This window comes from Genypterus blacodes, unplaced genomic scaffold, assembly GCF_046128005.1.
Source record: "Genypterus blacodes isolate CSIRO-AG114 ecotype Tasmania unplaced genomic scaffold, CSIRO-AGI_Gbla_v1 ptg000156l_1, whole genome shotgun sequence".
NCBI classification, from domain to species: Eukaryota; Metazoa; Chordata; class Actinopteri; order Ophidiiformes; family Ophidiidae; genus Genypterus; species Genypterus blacodes.
The window spans coordinates 8,036,259-8,059,991 of NW_027466957.1; the positions used below are offsets into that span (position 1 = coordinate 8,036,259).

A 23,733-nucleotide genomic window follows, 5' to 3' on the forward strand; every position below is an offset into this window, starting at 1 on the left:
ATTCGTAGGAACCCAAGTTTTTTCTTTCCAAGTTGCACCAAAGTCTTGCCTCTGCAACTCCTCCCACCTGAGCACATGAGACAGGATTGACAACTGACAAAGTGAGCCCCCTTGTGGTGAATGGTGGTATTTCAAATTAGATTCTTCCTAAAGGAGGCGCGACAGAGACATATTTTCAGAGCAACATTTTAGAATCTTTTCTGCATCCCAGTATATGTCCTGTATGTTCCTATGTGAACTCCTCATTTGACAAGTTGAGGAGTTCACGTAGGAACATTGGACACAGAATGGATGTAATTACGAGTAGCCTAATTAGCAGTCCGTCTCTTCTTGTAAGTACATACTGCTACAATTGTCGCTGTGATTTAAAATGCTGTTTTTTTTCTTTAAATAGATGAAACAGCCGCCAAGGAAACAGGTGAAAGAATGAACTTGTCATGGCTTTATTTTTCCCTATTTTTGAAATAGCAATCCAGGGTTTTAATATCAACAAAACAATGATGTCAAGATGATGGGAGTATAAAATGAGCCCTCGACTGCCTGCTTTGGGTGCACTGGTGAAGCATTAGGGCTCTAAACGCTCCATTTCCATTTCAAAGTTTCTGATGAAGTGTGAGGCGGCTGAGATCTAATATACTGAGGGAAGATGTAACGTCATTGATAGTCATGGAATAGAAGAGAGGAGGCGAGTGAGATTTCTTCGTCTTCGTTTTCTTTTTTTGGGGGAGAAATACTTGGAAGCAGAGCCCTAATTGCTCTATTTCAACCTGGTTTATAGCCTGGTTGTCTTGAGATCAAAAATCAGTGGGTGGGAAACTAATTAACAACAAAGTCAATTGCATGATGGCTGAATCGGTTGAATTCTATATGAGATGAAAACCATCTTCATTACAAGCCATTGAAATACAATTGTGAGTAAGTGTTTGCTGTCTGAACGGACTCTCTCCTCATTTTCTTATAAAGTTGACTCCTTTAAGGTTAATTGGCTTTCAACCCTCAAAGTAAGTACAGGCGTTGCTGGTGTGGCTCACAATGAGGAGCAGCCTGTTATTGATCTGGGGTAATGTAATGAGACAGATTGGGGAAGAACAAAGTAATCCATATGGCGTCAGACCATTATAATGAACTCGGTGTCAATGCAAATGGGTTGATTTCAAGATGAGTCATATCCTAATTGTTGCCTTTGGTGCTGTCACAACGTCGGCCTCAGGCGCAACATTGTTCTGGAATGAAACGCGCAGTCGATGGAGCGAAGTGATGGAAAGAATAGACGTCAAAAGTAAAGGTGGGAACATTTAACGCGGTGACTCAGATGAAAGAAAGTTACGTTGGTTGTTTCAAAGCTGAGGTTTAAGAGGTTTTGAGCCTTGCGTCATATGAAAGCAAGAGGAAGCAGCAGGAATGTGCGAGCTCCTCATTACCAGCCATCACATCACAGATTCAGTCTGGGATTAAAAAATAGTGATGCCAGGTGAGTTTCCCTCTTTTAAGTTGGTCAAAACTCAAATTCTGCCTTGGGATGGATTTTTGACACAGTAAATCAATTTAAAGTACCAATTTACATCTTTATGAACTATCTGAGCTTTATTTTTATATGCAGATGTAAAGGAAACTGATCATATATGCCAAAGATACAGTACCTGTGTATTTAACCATCTATTCAAACAATCTCTGACTTGAATTGCCAAACAGGAGGCGTTAAATGAAGCAAACCACTATAAATATAAATGACTATATTAACAATGTATGAATTAATAAACATAAAGACCCTAGTTTTAAAGTTGTAATGTTGTCATACTCAAGCTGACTCTATGTTAGTGCTAATTTGACTTTAAGTGCCGAGTCATTATCGACAATCGTTTTCATTGCTCCATTTTCATTTCCCGGAGAGTTCCCAGCAGGTAAGTGTGTTCTGCAAGATAGAGTAAGCGCGTTCATAATCCGGCTGAATCCACTGATAAAACTGAAAGTAAATGCAGCTGTCAGACGGGGAGGAAATGAGCAGGAAGAAGCATAATACCTGCTCTGTGCTCGCTCTGTGCTTGCCCCGGGCACGCTGACAATCACCTCTGTAAGTGAGTGAGTGATATGCTGAGATTTCCTCCCCTTTACGCAGCGCTAATAGGCATGCAGGTCTAGGTTTGAGACACGATCTCTCTTATTAAAGCGCGCAGAAGGCCCCAAGTCTGACACCTCCGTTGGAACAGAATGGTGAGAGCAATTAAAGGCCAGGTCGCCTGTGCGCTGTGGGATATTCTGTGGACGCACCGCCAGTGTTTCAGCACGTCTCTGCTCTGATCTTCCTCAAATTTTCTCAAAATCTGAGTGTGGTTGTCCCATATGCATACATATACCCCACCCCACACACACACACACACACACACGCAAGGACAGCTCTGACCTTCTCACTGACAGCAGTCTAGCACCTCCTCTACTATGTGCCTCATTACTTGGTTAATTAAAAGGGAAGTGAGAGACCGGTGACCACCACTCGCCGTCCATGTGAGCGAGCAAGTGTGTGTGTGTGTGTGTGTGTGTGTGTGTGTGTGTGTGTGTATGTAAGGTGAGTTCCTGTGACTATTTAATGATTCGTACATCTATAGTACCTGCCAATACACACACACCAGTCTGATAGTGCCAATCCTCTCTCTCTCTCTCTCTCTCTCTCTCTCTCTCTCTCTCTCTCTCCCCCCACCCCCACCTCTCACAAAACAACAAACGTCATAAGGGCACAGTGGTGACATTGTAGTTTGTTTTTAGACGTAAATAAAAGGAAAACGAAAAAAGCACATTTGTTGCAGGTCAGCAGTAGATTCAGCTGAGAAAAGCACAGGTCTGAATTGTTCCTCTGGCAAAAATAAAAGTCATGTTTTGGAAGTTGTATGGTTTGTTAGTAAATTGGACTATCTCTCTCTTCCTCTCTTTCACTTTGTTATGGACACACACACACACACACACACACACACACACACACACACACACACACACACACACACACATACAGTACAGCAATCTGTACAGTGAGCAATCTTGTTATCATTTGCCAGTTCTATTCATTTATTCATGAATTGGCTCATTAAGGGACCCAGCGGACGGTCGTCGGCCAAGGATGAGGCCTCTAATGGAGAAAAACCCTGCTGAGACCGATGGACACGCGGAGAGAAGCGTATGATGAGGAGAACTGGGGCTCTGGGCCGCTTCCTGGTTATATCAGAATCAGCAAATGGGGAGGGGGGCGGGCGGGGTGGGCAACAGTTAAAACAAGTGGAGTGGAGTTTGAAGTGACCGACTGGTCGTTAACTGGGAAGCATCCGGCGTGGGAGGCTCCATGCTGGAGAGCGGCACCGTTCACATGAATGGCACGGCTGAATGATGATGTCACCGATTGTTCCGGCAGACAGACGTAAGACGTAAGAACCAAGAATCAGACATACTCAACCCAACTCAAGAGCAACAAGAGCCCTTTGGGTCTTCGACAGACAAAGTGTCTCGCTTTGCCTCACTAAACGGTCTCTGTGCATATGCAGTGTGTTGCCGCTCCCCTACTTATAAAGGATAAAAAAGGAATATGAATGACATGTGAAATAATGCTTGTTGAATACAAATGGTGGAATACGGAAGATAGAGCGGCGGGCACGCAGAGGAGTAGAGGGGATTGTTTGTGCGGAGGAGAGAGGGGATGTGACTCCCCTCACACCCGGCTGATTACAGATGGAGAGGACTCTGCGGAGTTCTGCTGCAAGTTCCTGCTGTCTCAGTGTTGAGTGTGCCTAATGCTCTCTCTTCTCCATTACAGCCCACACCGCTGCATCCACCCCAACACACACACACACACACACACACAGGGAATAACAACCCCTTGCTATCTTTATCTCTTTAATTCTCTCCTGCAGATGTCATACTGTTGCCTCCAAACAAAATACTCCTTGAAGACGTTCTGCTCAGCTGTTGTGTCTCTCTCTGTACTTAATGTAAAGGGATGTACGGGGGTGGCAGCCGCTGTCAGGAAACCTTGTTAATTATCTGTTACATGTAAGACCATCTTAAATATGCCATCAGTGACGACCCTCAATTACTCACGTTCTGTTCAGACGGATCTACCAAAGGGGCGACTTCAAACACCGTATACTGTAAAGCAGGAGCCTCAAGATTACTGGAGCTCAAACTATCGCCCACAGGAACGTTGCAAGTAAGCTGTGGCTGCAGCGTATGTGTGTGTGTGTGTGTTCGTGTGTGTACAATGTGTTACATCTCTGCATCAAAACACACCTCGCTCCTATATAGCCTGCATAAGACCAAAGTGCAGAATACAACAAAAACCCTAGAGAACGTTGCCATTCACTGTGATGATCACTCGTGCAGATAAAACACAGCCAGAAACACACACACACACACACACACACACACACACACACACACACACACACAAACACAGAAACAAATTGGATGATGTGTCAGTTCATATCAAAGTTTCCTTTGATGTAAATTCTTCATACATGGTTTTGATTCTTGTTTTCTAGCGTATTACCGGGAGAATCTGAATCAATTCTGGACTGTGGCGCTAACCAACATCCTGATGGTGCAGCTGCTCAAGGTGCATTTGAGTACAGCGACTGCCTCCCACCTCCGACTGTAATTGGGTCCTTTTGTACTGCAGTCACACACACACATGCATGTAAACAAATGCACACCAACAACACTAAAACTATCAAGAGAATGAAACACAAACTTTCTTCAGAAACGCTCTCTGTGCAAAGCTTTGTTCCCGATTTTGGAAGCTGTCTGTGAAGATTGTGCACGTTTTATTTATTCAGTTGTTGTCGGTGTGAAGGTCCAAGGCCAGAGCCCATTTGGGAGCAGTGCGTCACCCCGGCTGTCAGCCTCTCTGTTCCTCAGCTCCGTTCCATGTGGCAGCGGGAAGGAGTTTGGTTGGCAGGGTGGCAGGGCAGTGACAGGGAGGCCTGACAGGATGGGCAAACCCGGAGGCCAGGGAAGGTGAAAGGTCATACAGAAGGCTTGAGACGGGTAACACAGCAACCTGAACACCAGTCAGAGACTTATAGGGCCTATAAAGTGCATATATACAGTATATAAACTAAACACCTCATCACAAATCGTTTAATCACACTCCAGCCTCACTCTTAAAGTGCATCTAAGTGCAGAGTCGGTAGATTAAACTATGAGCTGGGTTTTGAAACAGCGAAACAGATGTAGAAGAGCATTTAAAATCTATCATCCGGAGTCTTGAGAGTAAAAGCCCATCAGAGTTTTTGATGGCACAGCCAAAACACTCGGTCTCAGTGGGAGAGAGTGTGGACGTCTGAGCAGTGGACCTGATCACAAAGCCATTATCTCTGAAAGTCCATTACTGTTCTTGTGTGTGTGTGTGTGTGTGTGTGTGTGTGTGTGTGTGTGTGTGTGTGTGTGTGTGTGTGTGTGTGTGTGTGTGTGTGTGTGTGTGTGTGTGTGTGTGTATGGGGGGGATAACTATACAAAGAAAGGCCTTAAAGCGTTTATTTATTGATTGATCAACTTATTTTTGATTAACTTTGTTTTTTCTATATAAAATTTCATAACCAATTTCCTGGCTTTATGATATCATTTTCTTCGCTCAAGTTGTGCAAGATAAAAAATTCCTCAGGGGCGATAAAGGTTCATTTCATTTCGTCACATTTACCTCAGTGCATCAATCAGACTAGTAATTGATGTTGCCTTCGAGTGCTCATTGGGAGGTGGCACAGGATGTAACAAACGGTGAAGTGGTACACATGAAACCAACGTGCTTAAGTGTGTCTGGGATTAATAAACGCCGGCAGGTATTTTTCTTCTTCTATGCAAAGCAATACGTAGGTTTATTTTCCATTTATCTGCATGCACAATTAGTTCACTCATGAAGATTCCTGAGTTTGTGACTTGTGTATCCAACTTTGGCGGTTCGATGGCAATTTCCGAGTTGCAAATTCGGTATTTAACAATTTTTGACTCCAACCCAGTGAAAAATTGAAGAGGGGGCACGAATCGTGGGAGGAACATTTGCAGGAGGTTTGTTTATTTTTAACCTGACATTTAAATTTGGCCTGTATGGGAATAAATGCCTTTCACAAAGACAGGGGAATAGGTCAGCCACAAGTAAAGATGAACCATGGAGATAATTGAATTTGAGCATCGATGTGAGCCTGCAAAATAACACCACTGTTGTTTTGACTCCACTATATTGTGATGAATAATGATCAAATATGAGCCTTAATAGTATCAATCGCAGTGGTGTGTGTGTGTGTGTGTGTGTGTGTGTGTGTGTGTTATGGTCAACAATAGCACAGATGAATACATGATACAGACAATAAGAAAGCCACCTACATGGAGCACAATCACTACACCATTATGTCTTCTTAGTGGCCTTTTTGCTGAAATCAGCTTACTTTCTCTGCGGCTCAATAGTACAACAAAGGGCTCCGGCAAAGTGATTTTCTTATTCACTTTGACTCACAGCCAGATGTGATTCCATCTGTCCCGTCTTTGTCAATCTTCCCCCACATAACGCCCGGTCCTTAGAAAAACCAGAGCCGCCTCTTTCAGCTTCACAAAGCCCCCGAATCAATCAGCGTCTTCATCATGGCCCGTCGTCATTTAAAACTGATTGTCTATCATCTTAAATATGTTGATGACTGATTTGTTGTTCCGTTCTGGATTTGGTTATTTGGGGGGAAGAGAGGTAAGATCACTGTGAACAGTTACCAAGCTCAGAATTTAGTAGAACATCCATTATTGCTTACAAGGCCCCATTCTATTTATCTAACAAGTATTTCTAATGCCAATAACAAGCTGCAGATAATTATAAATATTTTTTCCACCATCACAGCGCAGCAGAGGCTGTTAGGCATGAGAACGCCACATTTCATATTTTTACATCAAAGTTACGACGCATCAATTTGCCTCAGCGCCTCTCCGTCGCCTTCTTATGGAGTTAAATCACTGCAAAGCACGATTGTCTGCCCCTCAGATCAAATCGACTCCGCAGCCTCCGCAACCTCTCCAAACACAGCAGAGAGACAACGCATCTTCATCTCCCTGTCACTGCTGCTCTTTACTGTAAATAACTGCCGCGTTGCCGTCCCAGGAGACGGCCGGACTGACACAATGCGGTCCAAACTCAGATGGAATTACAAAGGGTCCGGGAAATGGCAACAAAGCCGAACTGAACGCAACATCATTAGCAGAGATAAAGCTGTAGAACAATAGTTGTGACCTAATGGGTTGACAGCAAATGAAGATGTGGGGTATTGTTTTCTGATTATAGCCTCAGCCAGAGCTGACAGCAGCAGACACGTGGGCTTCTGCCTTCTCCTGGGAATAGATCAACCAGAGAGAGAGAGAGAATCACCACCTGCTGCTGCTCTCACGGGTCTGCAAGCTTCCACAAGTGAGGCCTTGGTTCTAAACTTGAGGCGCCATGAATAACAAGATAGAGCCAATTTGGTCGGTCCCTGTGGGGCCCAGAATCTGCTGCTAACCGGATTTCCGATCGTGAAACAAACATGGTATAAAGATTTTGCGCTGTTTTTCTATTTCGAGTCATTTTACAGAGCCAGTCAATCACAAATAATTCAATCTCCAAAATAATGCTGACTCATTTTTGTTTTAGGAGCAGGAATCCCGAGGCCTGTTGAGCCCTTTGAGACATTATATGTGATCTATCTGAGCGAGGTTTAGTGCATGTACATAAGCGCTGAACCACAGCAGTTCCACTTGCTCTCACTGTAGTCGACTTCAGGTGGGAGCCTTTCCTCTCTTCTCCGCTCACATGAGTCACCACCTCTGATTGTTTTCACCTTCTTCATCTCCCTAAGCCTGCACCTCCTTCCCGCTCTGCGTGACGTAAATGGCAGATGCATGGCTCGCCTCATCCCGCAGTGGTTTGTGGCGAGAAGGGCGTGTGATTTGATCAGCTCTTTAGCCGCTGCCTTGCTCATCAGGGTTGTCGGTCGCACTGCTTCTCCCACTGATCACTGTAGCGGGCAGAAATAGCCGCTCGCTCTCAACATCAGACAGCAGGTCCACCTACTGAGCGGGGGGGGGGGTTTCAACAATAACAACAGGTGAAAAGAGTGAGGGTGTGAGCGAAGTTTGTTTCTAAGAAAAAAGGGAGAAATTAGGATAAAGAGAAGGGGTTGATGCTATGACACAAGGTCACATGTCAGAGTGGCCTGACTCTGTTATGTATGCGACATGATTGAACTATCAGAACATGATGAGCAGCAGGGATGATGCAAACACCTCTTACATCACCTTCATTTTGTTCTGCAGTCCCACTGTGGTTTTACATGCTGCTACATTTGATTCATCTCACGTTTTGCTCAGTCTGTAACTTGTGAGACAGATGGTTCATATGTAGCGAGAATGAACATTCAAACTCAATTTTTGTCTTTCACACACATGGACTTGCCCAGGCTTGTCTTGCACACACACCGGCGCTGATTCTTTCTTCTCTGCCCCGTCCACAAAAATCCCTCGCAATGCTCCGGCGTGCCTGTAATTGTGCTACACACACCTCTACCGCCACCTACGTATATATCACATTGAATTGAATTGAATCACATGAATTACTACAAACCCTTTATGTTTAACAGTTAAACTAGAAGTAGTAGTAGAAGTAGAAGAAGGTGAAGTTATACAGCAATATTTGAGGGAACAGAAGTTGCTGTAGTAGCAATGTTTGCACCTGAGACATATCTGCCGCATCCTTGGCAGAGAGGGGGACGGGCGGTGAGCAGAACAACTCCATTTGCATGTTGTGGCATTTACATTTGGTGATAAATACATTTTAACGTGCTTTGCATCTGCCAATTATTTCCCTGACTAGATTTGCTACGGTTGAGGAATGATACCAGGGGACTGTGTGTGTGTGTGTGTGTGTGTGTGTGTGTGTGTGTGTGTGTGTGTGTGTGTGTGTGTGTGTGTGTGTGTGTGTGTGTGTGTGCGTGTATCTGTGATTGTCTCCTACACACAAAATTGATGGTTTGGATGCTTTGGCCAAACACTTCTTGGGTTCTTTATATAAAGTATTCTTGCAACACACTGCTGTCATATAACATCCTAACACGTTCCCACGTCGTCACAGAGGAGCACAGAGGGCTAAAAATACAACGGCATGATTATAACTCGAGCGCTGAATCTGTCTGAATCGCATGTAAAGCATTCTGAGCACAGTTCAGTGTAAAATAATTAGCTTTAAGGCTAGGAAATAGAAATACTAATGTGGGCGGGAAATCTGTTTATATTGTTGAAAATGGGCTGAATGTAAGAAATGCAGACTCACAAACTTCTGTCAGAAATCAAACACGATCATCAAACAATATGACTATTAAAGCCGAACGTGTATTTGTCTTATCTCAGCTACTATATATCATAGTTTGTATAATGACATATAAAGGCGACATCCTTTTACTGATCTGCAGTCTGGTGCTCAACAAACCAATCTTCCCCATTATTTGCAACAAACTTTGAACTTTTTTCCCTGAGAAATTCCACCCTCCATGATGCCCGAGGAATGAGATATTTAAAAACCTCACATCTGCATTTCAGCCGCGCATTGAGACTGAAAGATCAGCTCAATTTAGCCCGATTACGGCCGGGTTGCCAGACATCGCCTGACTGTGATGGAGGGCCTCAGAGGATGAAGGAAGACGAGAGACGAGGGGGAAGGAGAGGGAGAGGGAGAGCGGGGATGAGCGAGCTGTAGCATGTGCTCGCCGTGCACTGATCACGCCTCCCCTCAGCTGAAGAAACACACAGGCACAGGTTATTGAGAGATAATGGGATTGTCACGGCAACAGAATAAAGAGGAAATTTGAAAATAAATAATGCAAAATTCTCTTTTTCGCTCTCCTGTCGTGCGTGTATCGATATATGTGTCAGAGTATGAGCATGTGCGCGTGTGTGTGCATGTGTGCGCGTGTGTGTGTTATAACTCCATCTTACCGCTCACCATGATGAAATATGCAGACATGAGGCATAAATCATCAATATGGAAAAAGAAGCAATCACAGCTTTCGGAGCCGGAGTATTGATTTTGGCTCCCACATACGGGAAATGACAGGAAGATTTCACTTAATGGACGTGGCGGTCGTGTGAATGACTGAACTCTGCGACAGTTCTGACAGCTTTTGTAAATATGTTGCATGAAAGAGAGTCAGCGAGAAATATATAAATAAGCCAAACATAAATATCCCAAAGGTCTGCAGACTTTGTGCCAGAAAACCTCATTAGTTAGCCAAACTCTTGCAAGTGGAGCTCTAAACTTTACATCAGTTGACATCAGTTTATGCCTTTGAATGAATTCTGACTACTGATGTACTGACATGTGACTAATTGGCGTGGTGGTGCAAATTGATTAAATGAATGATTTTCAGATTCCAACATGTCTGCACTCCCTTCTTCATCTTTCACTATCATGACTCTCCTTCGCCGCTCCTTCGTTTACAGAACGTGGCAGCGTAACGTTTCTAATCAGACGGCAGGGTTTGATAAGGTTCCATAGGGTTTTGCAGTGTTTCACTCTTTGTCGCAACCCCTTCGCAGCCATTTTCCTGCTCACTTAAGAGGGAGGACGGATGGACGTCTCGTGAGAGCGATGTTCATACAGCGGTGGAGGGGGGGGGGGGGGGGGCGGCTGCTCTCCGGTCTCACACTGTGTGAGGCCTTTGAGAACCTGTTTTGACATTTACCTCCAGTAAAGTGCCAGTGAGTGCACACGCCATGATGCAAATTAGCCCCTGTCCTTCATAATATCCATCTCCATGTTACACTCTGGTGCCCGTGCGTCGCTCCTGCGGGGCAGCGGACCAGCAGGAGAGCATCTTTCAGTCTTATCCAGACATTGGACTCACACAGCTCACTGCAACGTAAAGAGCAAACAGTCACCTCAGGTAGAAACTCGTCCTGATACAGCCTGAAAAACAACAGGAAGTAACAAACAATGCACAGCCAACCAAAGCATGAGACCAACAAAAGAGTTCAACAGTACACACACACACACAGATGCAGCAAACTATCTTCACAAGCACACCCTGTAACCTGTCACTCATTCCCAGCCTCAGTGACCCCCCCTGTCAGGCCGGTGGCAGTTTTGGGAAGACAAACATAACGGATTCCGCGTGGCACCAACACCCGTCCGTTGTTTCCTTGCTGGTGTGTATTTTCTGGTGTCTGCTTTCATCCTGTCTGTCTCTGTCTGGCTGGCTGGGACATGTCCCCGCCGTCACCCTCAGATGTCTTTTTCTTTTGACTCCACACCTCCGACTGCTTTGTCTCTCTGTTTTCTTTCCTCCCTCATCCTCTCCATCTTTTTCCAAGTTGTTGGATTTTGTCCTTTGGAGTAACTTCTCAGTGAACTTCTGGGACTCTGTTTTTCCTGAACTTTTTGTGTTTGGCGCATTGAAAACATTAGTTATTTCTGGTACTAAAAGCAAATATAAGAGATTTAGTGGGGCAGCAGCATGGAGCGCAGTGCCTCAAAGTGATTTTAAAGCTGTTTACAGGCTTTGGTAAGCACGCTGGCTCACGAGTGACTCAGCGCAATATGGTGCCACAGCACTACAAAGAGCTTCCTGTTTGATATTAATGCACCCTCTGTAAATGAACACTATGATGACATCAATCAGAAAGGATGGCCCCACATACAGTTTATAAACATTTTGACTAATCTATAGGGGTTTTTAAATCTTCATCCATGTTCAGACTACCACCTAAATACACATTATAAACCACATTCACATCACGTTCTACTGCTTGACATCTCGGTCAACTTGACTCTCCATCAAACGTCTTTGCTGTAATCACACTGTGATTTACGTAACATCCTTCTTGGTTTTTCAGCATCAATTTCCATGCCAGGGTTTCTCTCAAGATTCTCTTTGAAGCTATTTTGGGTCTGAACTCTGTATTTCATAATCAATAAGTCGATCCCCATGTTGGTTTATTATATTTGATTGATGTCTGAAATGAGTCAAATGTCCGATCCCACACTTATCAATACTCTGTAGTTAACAGGTTGTGTGTGTTGTGTATACTCAATGTGTGTGAGTCATCTCTCTGCAACAGCCAAATGTTACTTCCCTGAGGATTTACATAAAGAACTACAACAGACAGGAGATGGTGTGTGAACCTGCAGATAGCGGGGCTGCACAGCAAACGTGTGGACCTGGACTATTTGCTAATGAAGTCATCAAAAAATAATTAATAGTCAGTTTGCAAAACATTCGCCTTGACTTAAAAAAAAAAAACCTCAATTAATGTCATCAAGTGTAAACAGAGGACAGGCGCTAATGAATCTTATCATTGTCACCCAAGCTACAGGGTGTGTATACTTAACCTGTCCTCTTCCTCTGCACAGAATGCTGACCTGAATACTAATTGTTTTGATTGTCTCAGCTCTGAGAGGCCCCGATAGCGAGCTTCTTTGCATTAGATAAGCAACGGTGAATCACATTTTAATCACAGCCTTGCAAGCACTGCAGAAAGTAAAAGTGAGCGCACCTGCGGCAAACTTCCATCTTCTGTAATTGTGCTACACGTTGTCGGACTCTGTGGAAGCACCAGGCTTTTCGCTTTTTGAGGCCCTACGTTGGCCTTTTACACTGATTTAAAAACCAACATACACCTTGTCTGGCACAATTAATTGGTCCTTTGGGTGCAAAGTCCTAAGGGTAGACTTCCTTTAAGACAGCATACATGACCACATTAAGAGCTGGACGGCCATACAGATCAGACATGTCTTAATTGTGCACCTGTCGCTGTGGGTGATGCTTTACAGCGACACAATGAAGAGGGAAATCATTTGCAAGGATAAGGAACCTTCTTCAGGTCGGCTGGAAATGATTCTTACTCCTTCACACTGTCACTGAGTCTCACTGCAGGGACATTCATTCAGCTGCTGAGGTTGAACACATTCTATTCTTTTTTATCCCCTTAACCTGTAACAACTATTCTCACCAGCTTCACCTTAGGAGCGGCTCCTGGAAAAGTCGTTCAGACCGCTATGGCCTCTGCACAAAGGAAAACACCAGGAGAAAGTGAACTAAAATCAGTCGTGGAGGACATTCGCTATTTCACACAATATTACACAATGTTTTTTAATGACAGCTCGGCAGGAGTCTAAACACATGTGAAGTATTGGATGCGACAGCAAATTGAAAGCAGGTAATTATGGCATTTCATGGTCAATTCACAGAGACATTCACCACTGACTGAGTGACTATGCATGAGCTCACCGAGGTGGCAGAGTGATGTGACTATGCATAGCAGACAGGCAGATTAACGCCATCCATTCAGAACGTTCCTGTTTATATTTGCTGTGAATATGAGATAAGACGAGGCTTTAGTTTGTGGTTGCCAATGCACCAAAGTAATTCTGGAAATGGAGGAAAAAGTCAAATCAGCGGCGGTGGAAGCAGCAACAACTGATTCCTTCATAATAACTCTAAATATCGAAATGATACATGTTTTGATACCAAATGTGACCTGACCCATGACCTTTTATAGCCCAGAAAGGTTTGTGTATTTACATTTACGCTGGTATCACTTAGGCAGGTCAGTAGACACAGGACACAATATGAATGATTGTGTCTAACTGGGGCAAAGGTTAATTCCTAGTTTGTATTAACAAGTTACAGTTCCCATTCATTCACCTGCAGAGACATCAAAGTTATTCCTTACATTTAGGGTTGTATCTTTAGAAAGGGCAGCAGCCTATTTGCTGATAGGACTGATGAGACCTGCTGTCCTGCTGTCCCCTGTGAGTTCCATAACTTTAGAATATGGATGCCTTTCCCTCACTCGCCTAGTGGTTTATTACTTTTTTGTAATTACATTATCGTATAGAAGCCTGGAGCCCATACTGACAGAGCTGAATAAGAAAATAAAGGGGATTAAGTCAAATGTTAAGAGTTTTCCACCAATTAAAAAAAAAAAAAAAAAAAGATATACAGGAAGATCACAGCCATTTTTATGAATGAATTGATGTAATCCAGTCATCCTGTAGTAGTGGCTGCCATTCAATCTCAGAATAAGTGTTTTATTGGATTTCTAAATGACGAGTTGGACAGCGTCCTCTATAGGAAAATCATTTACCACCATCTAGTTGCGCACGACTTGGTGACATCAATGGAGACGAGGGATCCTCCAAAGTGATCCTGCGTTGGTGTGACGCCAGCGGCTGGTTCGTATAAATACCGGCACGCAAAGCTATAGAATCGGAACTCTAGATTTGGCCTTTGACTGCTGCGAGGAGCTGGGAGCGACCATCCACACAGCAGAGAGGAGCAGTGGGACACTACAGGAAGTAAGGAAGCTTCACCACACAGACTTCTAACTAGTTTATAATGTTGTGGGTTTGTTATTTGTCTCGTGTCAAAATTGGGGAAATTGTAAAAATGTGTTGAAATATACTTATTTAAGGAATGCAGCTTTTATAACAATGTGTGTTCAGCTCCCAAAATTAAATCTGATACTTTGTTGCAGTTCTGTATTTGCCTCCCATCTTTTCCATTTTAACGTGATGTTTTTCTGACCGTTTTTCATGTTTACATTAAAGTATACCACAACTCCATTACCATGAGGTCGACGTGTCTGTTCATCGTGGCTTCTCTGGCGGTCTGCAACTTGGCGTTGTCTCGAGGACAGAGTCTCCCCGCAGAGGACGAGACGGACCGGAGGACCATAGACGACATCATCCTACAGAGAGCAGAGAGTCTCCTGTTACGCTCCATACTCAAGAAGATACAGGAGGAAGATCACAGTAACGGTGCGTAAAAACAAGCTTTGGATATGTTTACCCACACAAAGGCGATCGCAACTAATGTGTCACCAAATTAAAAACGGAGAAATGATGCAAGTAAATGTAAATAAATGTTGGGTTTTCTCGATTGAAAGTGATGTCGACTTTATTCTTCTAACTAACAGCTGAGTTACAGCTTATATATCATCTGAATGGGTTTATTCTTTACCAGACGTATCATTTAAAACTGTTAAAATGACATAAAACATAAAAGTGTAATAGTTAACCCCTGATTTGTATTCCATTTGAAAAAGTCCCTTGTGCGTAAATTTACGCACGGCGCGGACACCAAGAGGACATTTAGCTTTGGGTGACATGAAAGGAATGGTGACTGTATAAGTAATTTAACTCTACGTGTCCGATTCCGCAGAGGGCTTTTCCTCTCAGCCAGAGTGGGTGAGCAAGAGGCAGCATCCCGGCAAGAGAAACAGCGACGACATGGAGAAGCGGCAGCATCCTGGCCGGAGAGAGGAAGACGATGACGAAGACTACGGGGATGTTCAAAAGAGACAGCACCCGGGTAAACGCGAAGAAGACACGCACTCCTTCATGGAGTTCCAGAAAAGACAGCACCCCGGAAAGCGCTCCTCCACCGCGGCGGGACACCTACCCGAGAACCCCATCATGCTCCTGGGTGAGCTCTCCAAGCGGCAGCACCCCGGGAAGCGCTACCTGGTGCTGTACAGCAAGCGGCAGCACCCGGGGAAGCGCAGCCCCGAGGATGAGGACAGCGAGGGCGACTGGGACGCGGATGAGGACGAGGAGGATGAAGATCTGCAAGAGTTGGAAAAGCGTCAACACCCTGGGAAACGGTTAATGGATACGCTGAGCCCGGATTTAGGCACAAACAGTCTGTGTGACGCTTTGGACCGTAATAGCTGCAGCAAGACCAACCTGCTGCTCGACTTTTTACACAACATTAGCAAGAGCCACGCCGAGGAGAAGAGACAGCACCCGGGGAAGAGGTTTGCGCCCGAGGAGGGTCTGATGGAGGGAGAGTAGGTCCATCCAAATACGCTCTGCTGTAACTGTAACGCTGTGATGTAAAGAAATAAATGTGTACATTCAACTGCCAAGATGTATTATTATAAACAAAAAAACATCGAAATGATATGATTTGCCATAGTTTTTCTTTGGTAGACACGTTTCATTGTAAAAGCATTTATCTGATGTGTGTTCATTTTGGAGAACTTGTGCGTAATTGTAGAGTATTTGGACTAATACAGCATTGGACATTAATCAGGGTGTGCCCTAAGTTTATTATTATTATTATTGTTATTATTTGCTGTCAGCAAGACCAACTATGAAAGCATTGCTGCCTGGCGATGTCCCCCTCTGTGAGGCAAGACACCACAGTACAGTATAGAGCAGTACATTGCAGTATAGTGCATTACAGTACAGTACAGTACAGTAAAGCATATGCTTGAAATGGGACGAATGAGGAACACAGTGATCTTATGTCCACACCCTTAAACAGCAACATTTACAGTTTTGCACGTGAAACATAATCATTGATTGATTTGTTATATTCTTTTTTTAATGTAAAATATAATGAATACCACAGCAAAGTGTGTCCTTGCTTATGTTTCTAGTTTACTGCACCGATTATATACAGTACTGTAAATTCAATGGTGCCCTTGTTACTGAATCATACTCGTATTGTCTACAATTTTAGTTGTAGTGAATGCATGCAAGATAGCCTGTGTATACTGTAAATGCCTATTAAACGGTTGATTCAACCAAACTAGGTCTAATGAGTAATTATCCCCAAAGCCAGATCTTGAATGATTATCGCAGTCCAGTAACAAGCTTGTGTGTGTGTCAGGTGTCCATTGTCAACTCAGATAAATTGGGATCATTCCATCAGAGCCATTGGGAGCAGCTGCCTGCCCACAGGTTTGATCAATATGTTAATTCATCGTCAAGCACTTGAGTTAGATATGGAGAACAGGTGTGGAGACACACAGGAGACCTGGAACTTTCAAAACCTGACAATAATGAATGGTGCACCGTTCACTTCAAAGTGCAGGTTGGGCAACGGCATAGGTGTTGCTTATAGCTCACCCCATTCACCCAGTTATGACATCATCTTATGTCACAGGTCAACAGGTACTTGCCTGTATTGTCTCAGACCTAGGCTCGTGTGTGAAAGATGCATTATTTTCCCCCATTTCAGGAGATTAACTGTATACTACATCTGCAGCTATTTCAGAGAGAGAGAGAGAGAGAGAGAGAGAGAGAGAGAGAGAGAGAGAGAGAGAGAGAGAGAGAGAGAGAGAGAGAGAGAGAGAGAGAGAGAGAGAGAGAGAGAGAGAGAGAGAGAGAGAGAGAATACATGTCTTTACAAATAGTTGTAAGTTGAGTATGTTAAATGACTGTTCAACTCACAAACAAGCCACCAACTCCAGAAAATGCAGAAGAACACTACTACACTATTTACTGAATATGAACCTATAACCTATAATATGAGGTATAATGAGAAAGAAAACTACAGTTTTAGCAAAAAAAAAAATCTTTATCATTACAATAACATGTTAATTGTTTGGGTTCTCTGCAGTTTACTGATTTACCACAGGGTGGCGCCTATTTGCAAGCAGTGCCGCGCCTACGGCCGTTGAGAACTGCTGTTCAACTCATTTCGTTCCGCTTCTGTGCACTTTGTCCCTTTTCAGTCGCCGTACCGACGGGAGCGTAATCACATGATAAGGCAGGGCTGCTGCAGCCCGTGTTCCCTCGGCTGTCAGACACTACAAAATGTCAACAATATAGTCATTGCTGGATTACTTTGTAAGTATAAATGATCGACACCGATATAAAGAGCTTGGATATTTGTTTTAGACAAAGGAGCTGCATGTATCCTGGCGTTTGTAAACTACGAGGCAGGCGAAACGACACGTAAAGCCAGGCTGACTGTTAGCATTCTGTAGCTAGCGTTAAAATGTTTTAGAGTATAGAAGGCTAGCCAGTTAGCCGATGGAAAGCTAATGTATTGTTCTAATACAATGCTACTCGCTTACTTAATTCAACAAATTAATTGCATAACATTGAATATTTAAGAAAACGTGTCACATCACGTCACTTCTAGTATGAATTTTAACCAGCGTTTGCATAAAGAAAACAAAGACTGTGGTGCGTTTACGGTCAAGAAAAGTCGAATGATTGTTCAAATTACAGCGAGAAATGTTTACAATGCAAAATCTGTGCAGGATCTTCAGAGTAAAACATTAAATTAGCAATAAACCTGGAGAGGGCGGTCACCACTGATATGATCTCACCGGGGTGTTACCAACAGCGAACACTGCAGCGACAATAAGACACAATACACAGCTCAGGCTGAGTTAACAAGAGTGTGTTATGACCGCAGACACAAGGGGAAATGTGTACGCGTGTGTGTGTGTGTGTCCTACCTCCCATGTTTCATCAGCCAAAATGTTTTTTCTGTGCATGAAATGTCGTTTTCTTTAAAGTCACTGTTGACTGTGATATTGACTATTTTCATATATTAATCAAATTTCCAATATGTAAAAGTGTATTCTCATATAAATGTTAACTGAAAAATATCTTCAAATCTGTCTCACAACCCTAAAATTCACATTTCCTGTTTAAATCTTTGCTGTACTTTGACAAAGATGGTGTTGCTGTTCATCTCCCTACCGTGCTGGGATCCTTGTCGTTGACCTTTGCTTCGCCGCAGGGCCTGATGGAGCGGGTGCAGGTGGGCTTGCACACCCCCTGGCATGTGGAATGAGGCGGCAGAATCCAGCAGCCACCTCGTCTGTGTTCTCCGCGTGTACAACCGGCCCCCGTCATGGCTTCTAGCTACCCGCCCCCCTTCGAGGGCAACGTGAAGGAGGGCTTCCTGTGTCCCCTCTGCCTGAAGGACCTGCAGTCTTTCTATCAACTCCAAGACCACTACGAAGAGGAGCACTCTGGGGATGAGCGGCACGTCCGGGGGCAGCTTAAGAGTGAGCGTGTTCACCGTTACAGTTTGACTCTCGCCGTGTTTCACCAGACACCTAAAGAGCAAATAGAATCACAAGCGAGTACAAAGTGAAATGAAGTTGTGAGTTGTGGGGCCGTGTAAGTGTTAAAGTGTCACTCACTCTGTGTCCTCATGTCTTTGTGCACCAGGTTTGGTTCAGAAGGCAAAGAAAGCCAAAGACAAGCTGCTGAAGAGGGACGGGGAGGACAGACCGGATACGGGCAGTTACGAGTCTTTCTACTATGGTGGAGTGGACCCGTACATGTGGGAGCCTCAGGAGCTGGGTGAGAGCGGGGGAACTGAACCGTAACCAGTCTGCAAATACATTCTTTGTTCTTGTGTTTGCTTCCGGCAGCGTCAAGGCACAAAAGCTTATGAATCTGTTTGAATCTGTCTCTGTTTTCGTAGGAGCAACCCGAAGTCACTTGGACCTTTTCAAAAAACACCGGGCAGCCAGAATCGATCACTACGTCATTGAGGTCAACAAGCTCATCATCAGACTGGAAAAGGTGTTTTTAACAGCCAATCACAGCTCATTCAAACATCATCGTGTCTCTGTGACGTTATTGAAAATGAGACGCAGCACGAGCTTAACGGCGGACACTCACACTTACAATGCAAACTGTCTTTTCAGTTGACGTCATTTGACAGGACCAGCTCAGATGCTGCCAAAATCAGAGGTTTGATGAACTGGTTTCAACTCCAAATTCTGGCTCACTCGGTACGAAAATGTCCTCAGTATCACGCAGTAATGAATATCACCCCTCCCCCTCCTTCCCTCTCTCCCTTTGTAGCCATCGAGAAGTCCGTGGTGTCATGGGTGAATGACTCAGATGTCCCATTCTGTCCCGACTGCGGAAACAAGTTCAACATCCGGAACAGACGGCACCACTGTCGTCTGTGCGGCTCCATCATGTGTAGAAAGTGCATGGAGTTTGTCCTGTTGCCTTTGGCTTGTACGTATGAGCTCAAACCTTTAAAGCTACCAAAAAACCTGGTTGAAGACTAAATTAGCTGTGTCCCGACATTAACATTTGGGCCTTTTTGTCTTTCCCCTTTCCCTCCAGACAAGTTAATTTCCGGGACTCGAGAGGCCCTGTGTGTACCTGGGAGCCCCGGTCAGACCCAGTCTCCCCCGGCGGGGGGCAGCGGCGGGATGGGGTCGAGGAGGGGCAGCATCAGCAGCCTGAGCAGCGTCACCTCCATGCTGGAGGAGAAGGACGACGAGAAGATTCGCTGCTGTCACCACTGCATGGACACACTGCTCAAGAGGCAACAGAAGCTGGAAGAGAAAGACAACATGCCGGATATCGTCAAACTGTACGAGGTCGGTACACGAAACCAGGTCAAATGAGAATTTGTCTGAGAATTCACATTGGGGTGCATCTTCTGTTCCCACTCGTTTGCAATTTGGGGCTTTTTCTGTTGTGCTTTCCTGCCGTTCACTCGCTCGTATCTCGTCTCCGTGGCAGCGGCTGAGGATGTGCATGGAGAAGGTGGACGAAAGGGCTCCAGAATACATCCGAATGGCCGAGTCTCTCAAGTAAGCTCCTCATGATTCCACACCAACGACTGGCTTTGGAGGTGATTTGGAGGTTTGAGGAGACTGCTGTGTTTGCCTTCACAGTGCCGGAGAGACCACATACAATCTGGACACCGCCGGCGGACTGAGAATCGAAGTGCAGAAATACTACGAGCTGATCGACGCCCTGAGGTAGATGCCAGGTCGGAGCGACAACGTATCTGTCAGGTGTGGAGGTTTGAGAGGTGAAACCGAGTCTTGTTTTTGCTTTACAGTAAGAGGATTTTAACACTGGGAATGAAAGACGATCCTCCACCACGCCAAAGGGCCCAGCAGCTCCAGAGGATGATCCGCTACACAGCCACACTCTTCGTCCAGGTTGCTTATCGTTCCTGCGTTAAATCATTTGGATCACATTTATGCTATGGTCTTTCCCCCCTCTCGATCGTATCGCTCCCTGAACTCACCTGTCCCGTTTGTCCCCTCTGTGTTAGGAGAAGCTCTTAGGTCTGATGTCGTTACCCACCAAGGAGAAATATGAACAGCTGAAGGAAACGAGGAAACAAGAACAAGAGAAGAAACTCCAACAAGAGAGAGCGGTGAGATGGCGCACAGATCATTTGCAGTTCGTTCTCGAGTAATCAAACAAGTTACAAACCCGAGTTTTTCGTGCTCCACAGGCCACGCAGGAAATGCTGAAGAGGAGGCAGGAGTCTGAGAAAAGCCGCCCCCCTACTAGCACCAATGGAGAGCTGCCTCAGGCCCCCAGAGCGCCACGCATGACCAAAGCTGGCGGTTGGTTGCCGTCCTCAGGCTCAGGCCACACGCGCGACGAATTCGAAGACCCCCTGCTGCAGCAGATTGAGAACATCCGGTCGTTCCTTCGTCAGGCACGCGAGGCCCAAAGGACAGACGAGGTGCTGATGCTGGAGGAGAACTTACGCCAGCTGCAAGACGAATACGACCAGCAGCAGACGAGTCTGGCCATCGCGCTCTCTCAGAAGCTGGCTCAGGAGGAGAGCTTGCAGCAGGAGGAGCTCAGTCGCCTGGAAGCACGGGAGAAGGAGGAGAGGGATCACAAGGCCCCCGCTGTGGGCTTGACCCAGCCGTCTTTCACCTGGGAGAGCTCTCTGGACTTGAACCCGGCTCCAATCCAGGGTGAGGAAAAAGCAGCAGAGAGTCTGACACCCAAAGCTGAGAGGAGCCCTGCGTCTGTAAGGGCTTTCCCCACTCTCACAGACCAGGAGGAGTCGCCCCCAAGACTGAGGAGCTTAGGGGGGCACATCACCCCCCCTGGCAGCGAAGGACAAAGTAGCACCCCTCATAACCCTTTTGAAGAGGATGAGTCTACGCCCGTTGAAGAGGATCCGTCTAATCCCTTCTTCGAGGAGATACAGAAGGAGCACAAAGAGGTGACCAATGGGAAGAAAGAATACAACCCCTTTGATGAAAGCCAAGAGGGCGAGGAGGAGAGTAAAGCCGGGGCCATTTCTGGTAACCCCTTTGAGGAGGAAGAAGAAGAGGATGGTGGTGATGCAGGCAACCCTTTCATGGAGGCTTCTGGGAATTCCCTCGGAGTCTCGACAAACCCTTTCGACGGGGAGGACGACGGCGAAGGTTTGCCTGATGTGGATATGATAGAGGAGGAACTGCTGCTACAGCAGATAGACAACATTAGGGCCTACATGTTCGACGCCAAGCTCAGCAACCGCCTGGATGAGGTGGAGGTGCTGTCGGAGAACCTGAAAGAGCTCCAGCAGACCCTGCAGGAACAGAAGAGAAAGAGACACTGACACCTTCAGATCACAAGCCCTCTACAGATTACCCTCCTCCACTCACGAGGACGCTCATCCAGCTCGGCTCGTCCGCTTCACCCTTACATGACTGATGAACCCGCCGGCTTTGCTTCGGGTGAGGTCAGCCGCACAACTGAAGGATCCGGTTAGTCCCATGTTGTACCAGGGCGCAGTACTCTGGCAGTGGGAACATTGGCGACTGTTGCTGATGTTGAAGCAGCTGTGAAAAACAAACTGGAAGAAGAAGAACGCCACTTAAATCGACTGTTTCATGAGACAGTCTGTCTGATGGTCTTGTTAAAGTTAGGATGCATGGTTTGGCTCTCGCTCACTCGCTGTGAACCATGTCTGCAAAATCTAAACCAATTCCCAACAATATACGTCTTCTTGCTTGTGTTCCGCCTGAATCATAGACCCAAACCATGCATCACTGTCAATAATGATCTTACAATTAATGAGAAACAAATGGAATTGAGACGTTACGATCGACACCTGTGCGCACGTCTTTGCATTTAAAGGGAACTGCTCAACAAACCAATCGTCTAAAATCATTTCTAATCACTTGCTGATATTAGATTACCAGCCAGGCCACTTGCATCTGTCGGAATTAACGTTGCAAAGAATCATGAGGCAAGATCAAATGTTTTTTAATTGCTGTTGTTTATGCGCTTCAGTTCAAATTGCCGTTTAAAGTAAAATTGAACCCGGAATATTGCTTTGTCACGCTGCGCCGTCCTGCACGTTCTGTTGGAAAAAAATCTGATCAGCGGTTTTGATTCTTGTCTCTTCTTCGTTGGTGCGTCTCCTCAGTGTCAGGATTGGGTCAGAACTCCATCACAAATGCCAGTGAGCCAAGTGAACTACCCCTAACCCCCCCGCCCCCAAACCCGTCTGCCGTCTTCTTTATGTTTACAGTGACACTACTGATCCATCTGAGCACCCGACTTGCACAATTCACGTGTGTGTGTTCAGCTGAAGTGCAGTTGGACGCCCCTGTGAAGCCAGTAGCCCAGCGCGTCTTCAAGTTCCTCCTGGATTTCATCAAATTCAGACGTACCGTTAGAAACTCTGAACTCTAAACCGTACAACTTTAGTCTGCGTCATCTTTAGAATCCCATTAAGACTAACTGGATAATTACAGTATATACTACACACTGTGCGCCGTAACACAATAGGCAACGTGGTTATAAAAGATATACGACTAATATGACAGCAGATTCACTGTTATCCAAGTGTGGACTGAAATGATCCAAATATAACTCATTCTTAGGTCAAAGCAAAAAGGTTTAACCAAGTGTTTTTGTCACTATTAACATACTAACACTACACAAAATCCAATGCCAGCAAGTATTACCACTCACAAAGCTGCTACGTCCGTCTGGATTTGTCACCGTGCTTTTTTTTTGGGGGGGGGCGGGGGGTCTATTTTTCCCTTCATAGACAAAGGTGGATTATGTTTTCTGTCGGGTCGTTTTAAGCAAAAACTAAATGTCCTGCTTTTGTGAAATATTTAGTGAATAACCGGAGTGTCTATTCTCACGTGTTAACAAGTTCATTCTACCTTTTTGAAAATCATTTAGAGGAAAACGTCTCGTCTCCC

The 23,733-nt window shown here is 45.1% G+C and overlaps 2 protein-coding genes across 3 annotated transcripts; both read left to right on the plus strand.

Moving 5' to 3' along the window:
- The first annotated feature begins 14,610 nt into the window (after positions 1 to 14,610).
- trh (thyrotropin-releasing hormone) lies at positions 14,611 to 15,835 on the plus strand. Its single transcript, XM_076167036.1, has 2 exons — positions 14,611 to 14,800; positions 15,204 to 15,835. Exons 1-2 carry the CDS (start codon positions 14,611 to 14,613, stop codon positions 15,833 to 15,835), a joined length of 822 nt encoding a protein of 273 aa, XP_076023151.1.
- Positions 15,836 to 17,520: 1,685 nt separating this feature from the next.
- rbsn (rabenosyn, RAB effector) lies at positions 17,521 to 23,568 on the plus strand. 2 transcript variants are annotated; one of them, XM_076166546.1, is made up of 12 exons: positions 17,521 to 17,620; positions 18,463 to 18,798; positions 18,965 to 19,099; positions 19,224 to 19,324; positions 19,450 to 19,495; positions 19,610 to 19,771; positions 19,883 to 20,142; positions 20,288 to 20,358; positions 20,443 to 20,529; positions 20,613 to 20,715; positions 20,832 to 20,936; positions 21,018 to 23,568. In XM_076166546.1, exons 2-12 carry the CDS (start codon positions 18,642 to 18,644, stop codon positions 22,128 to 22,130), a joined length of 2,340 nt encoding a protein of 779 aa, XP_076022661.1. In that variant the 5' UTR covers positions 17,521 to 17,620; positions 18,463 to 18,641; the 3' UTR covers positions 22,131 to 23,568. The 2 variants fall into 2 exon arrangements, with proteins under 2 accessions (XP_076022661.1, XP_076022660.1); XM_076166545.1 differs by having other exon boundaries at positions 18,528 to 18,798.
- Positions 23,569 to 23,733: the final 165 nt, after the last annotated feature.

Excerpts from the sequence above, each read along its gene's own strand:
- trh (XM_076167036.1), top strand. The coding sequence starts at position 14,611 with ATGAGGTCGACGTGTCTGTTCATCGTGGCTTCTCTGGCGGTCTGCAAC. Across the intron at positions 14,801-15,203 it reads GGAGGAAGATCACAGTAACG|AGGGCTTTTCCTCTCAGCCA; the intron begins GTGCGTAAAAAC and ends CCGATTCCGCAG.
- rbsn (XM_076166546.1), top strand. The coding sequence starts at position 18,642 with ATGGCTTCTAGCTACCCGCCCCCCTTCGAGGGCAACGTGAAGGAGGGC. Across the intron at positions 19,772-19,882 it reads TGTCCTGTTGCCTTTGGCTT|ACAAGTTAATTTCCGGGACT; the intron begins GTACGTATGAGC and ends CTTTCCCTCCAG. Across the intron at positions 20,359-20,442 it reads CGAATGGCCGAGTCTCTCAA|TGCCGGAGAGACCACATACA; the intron begins GTAAGCTCCTCA and ends TTGCCTTCACAG.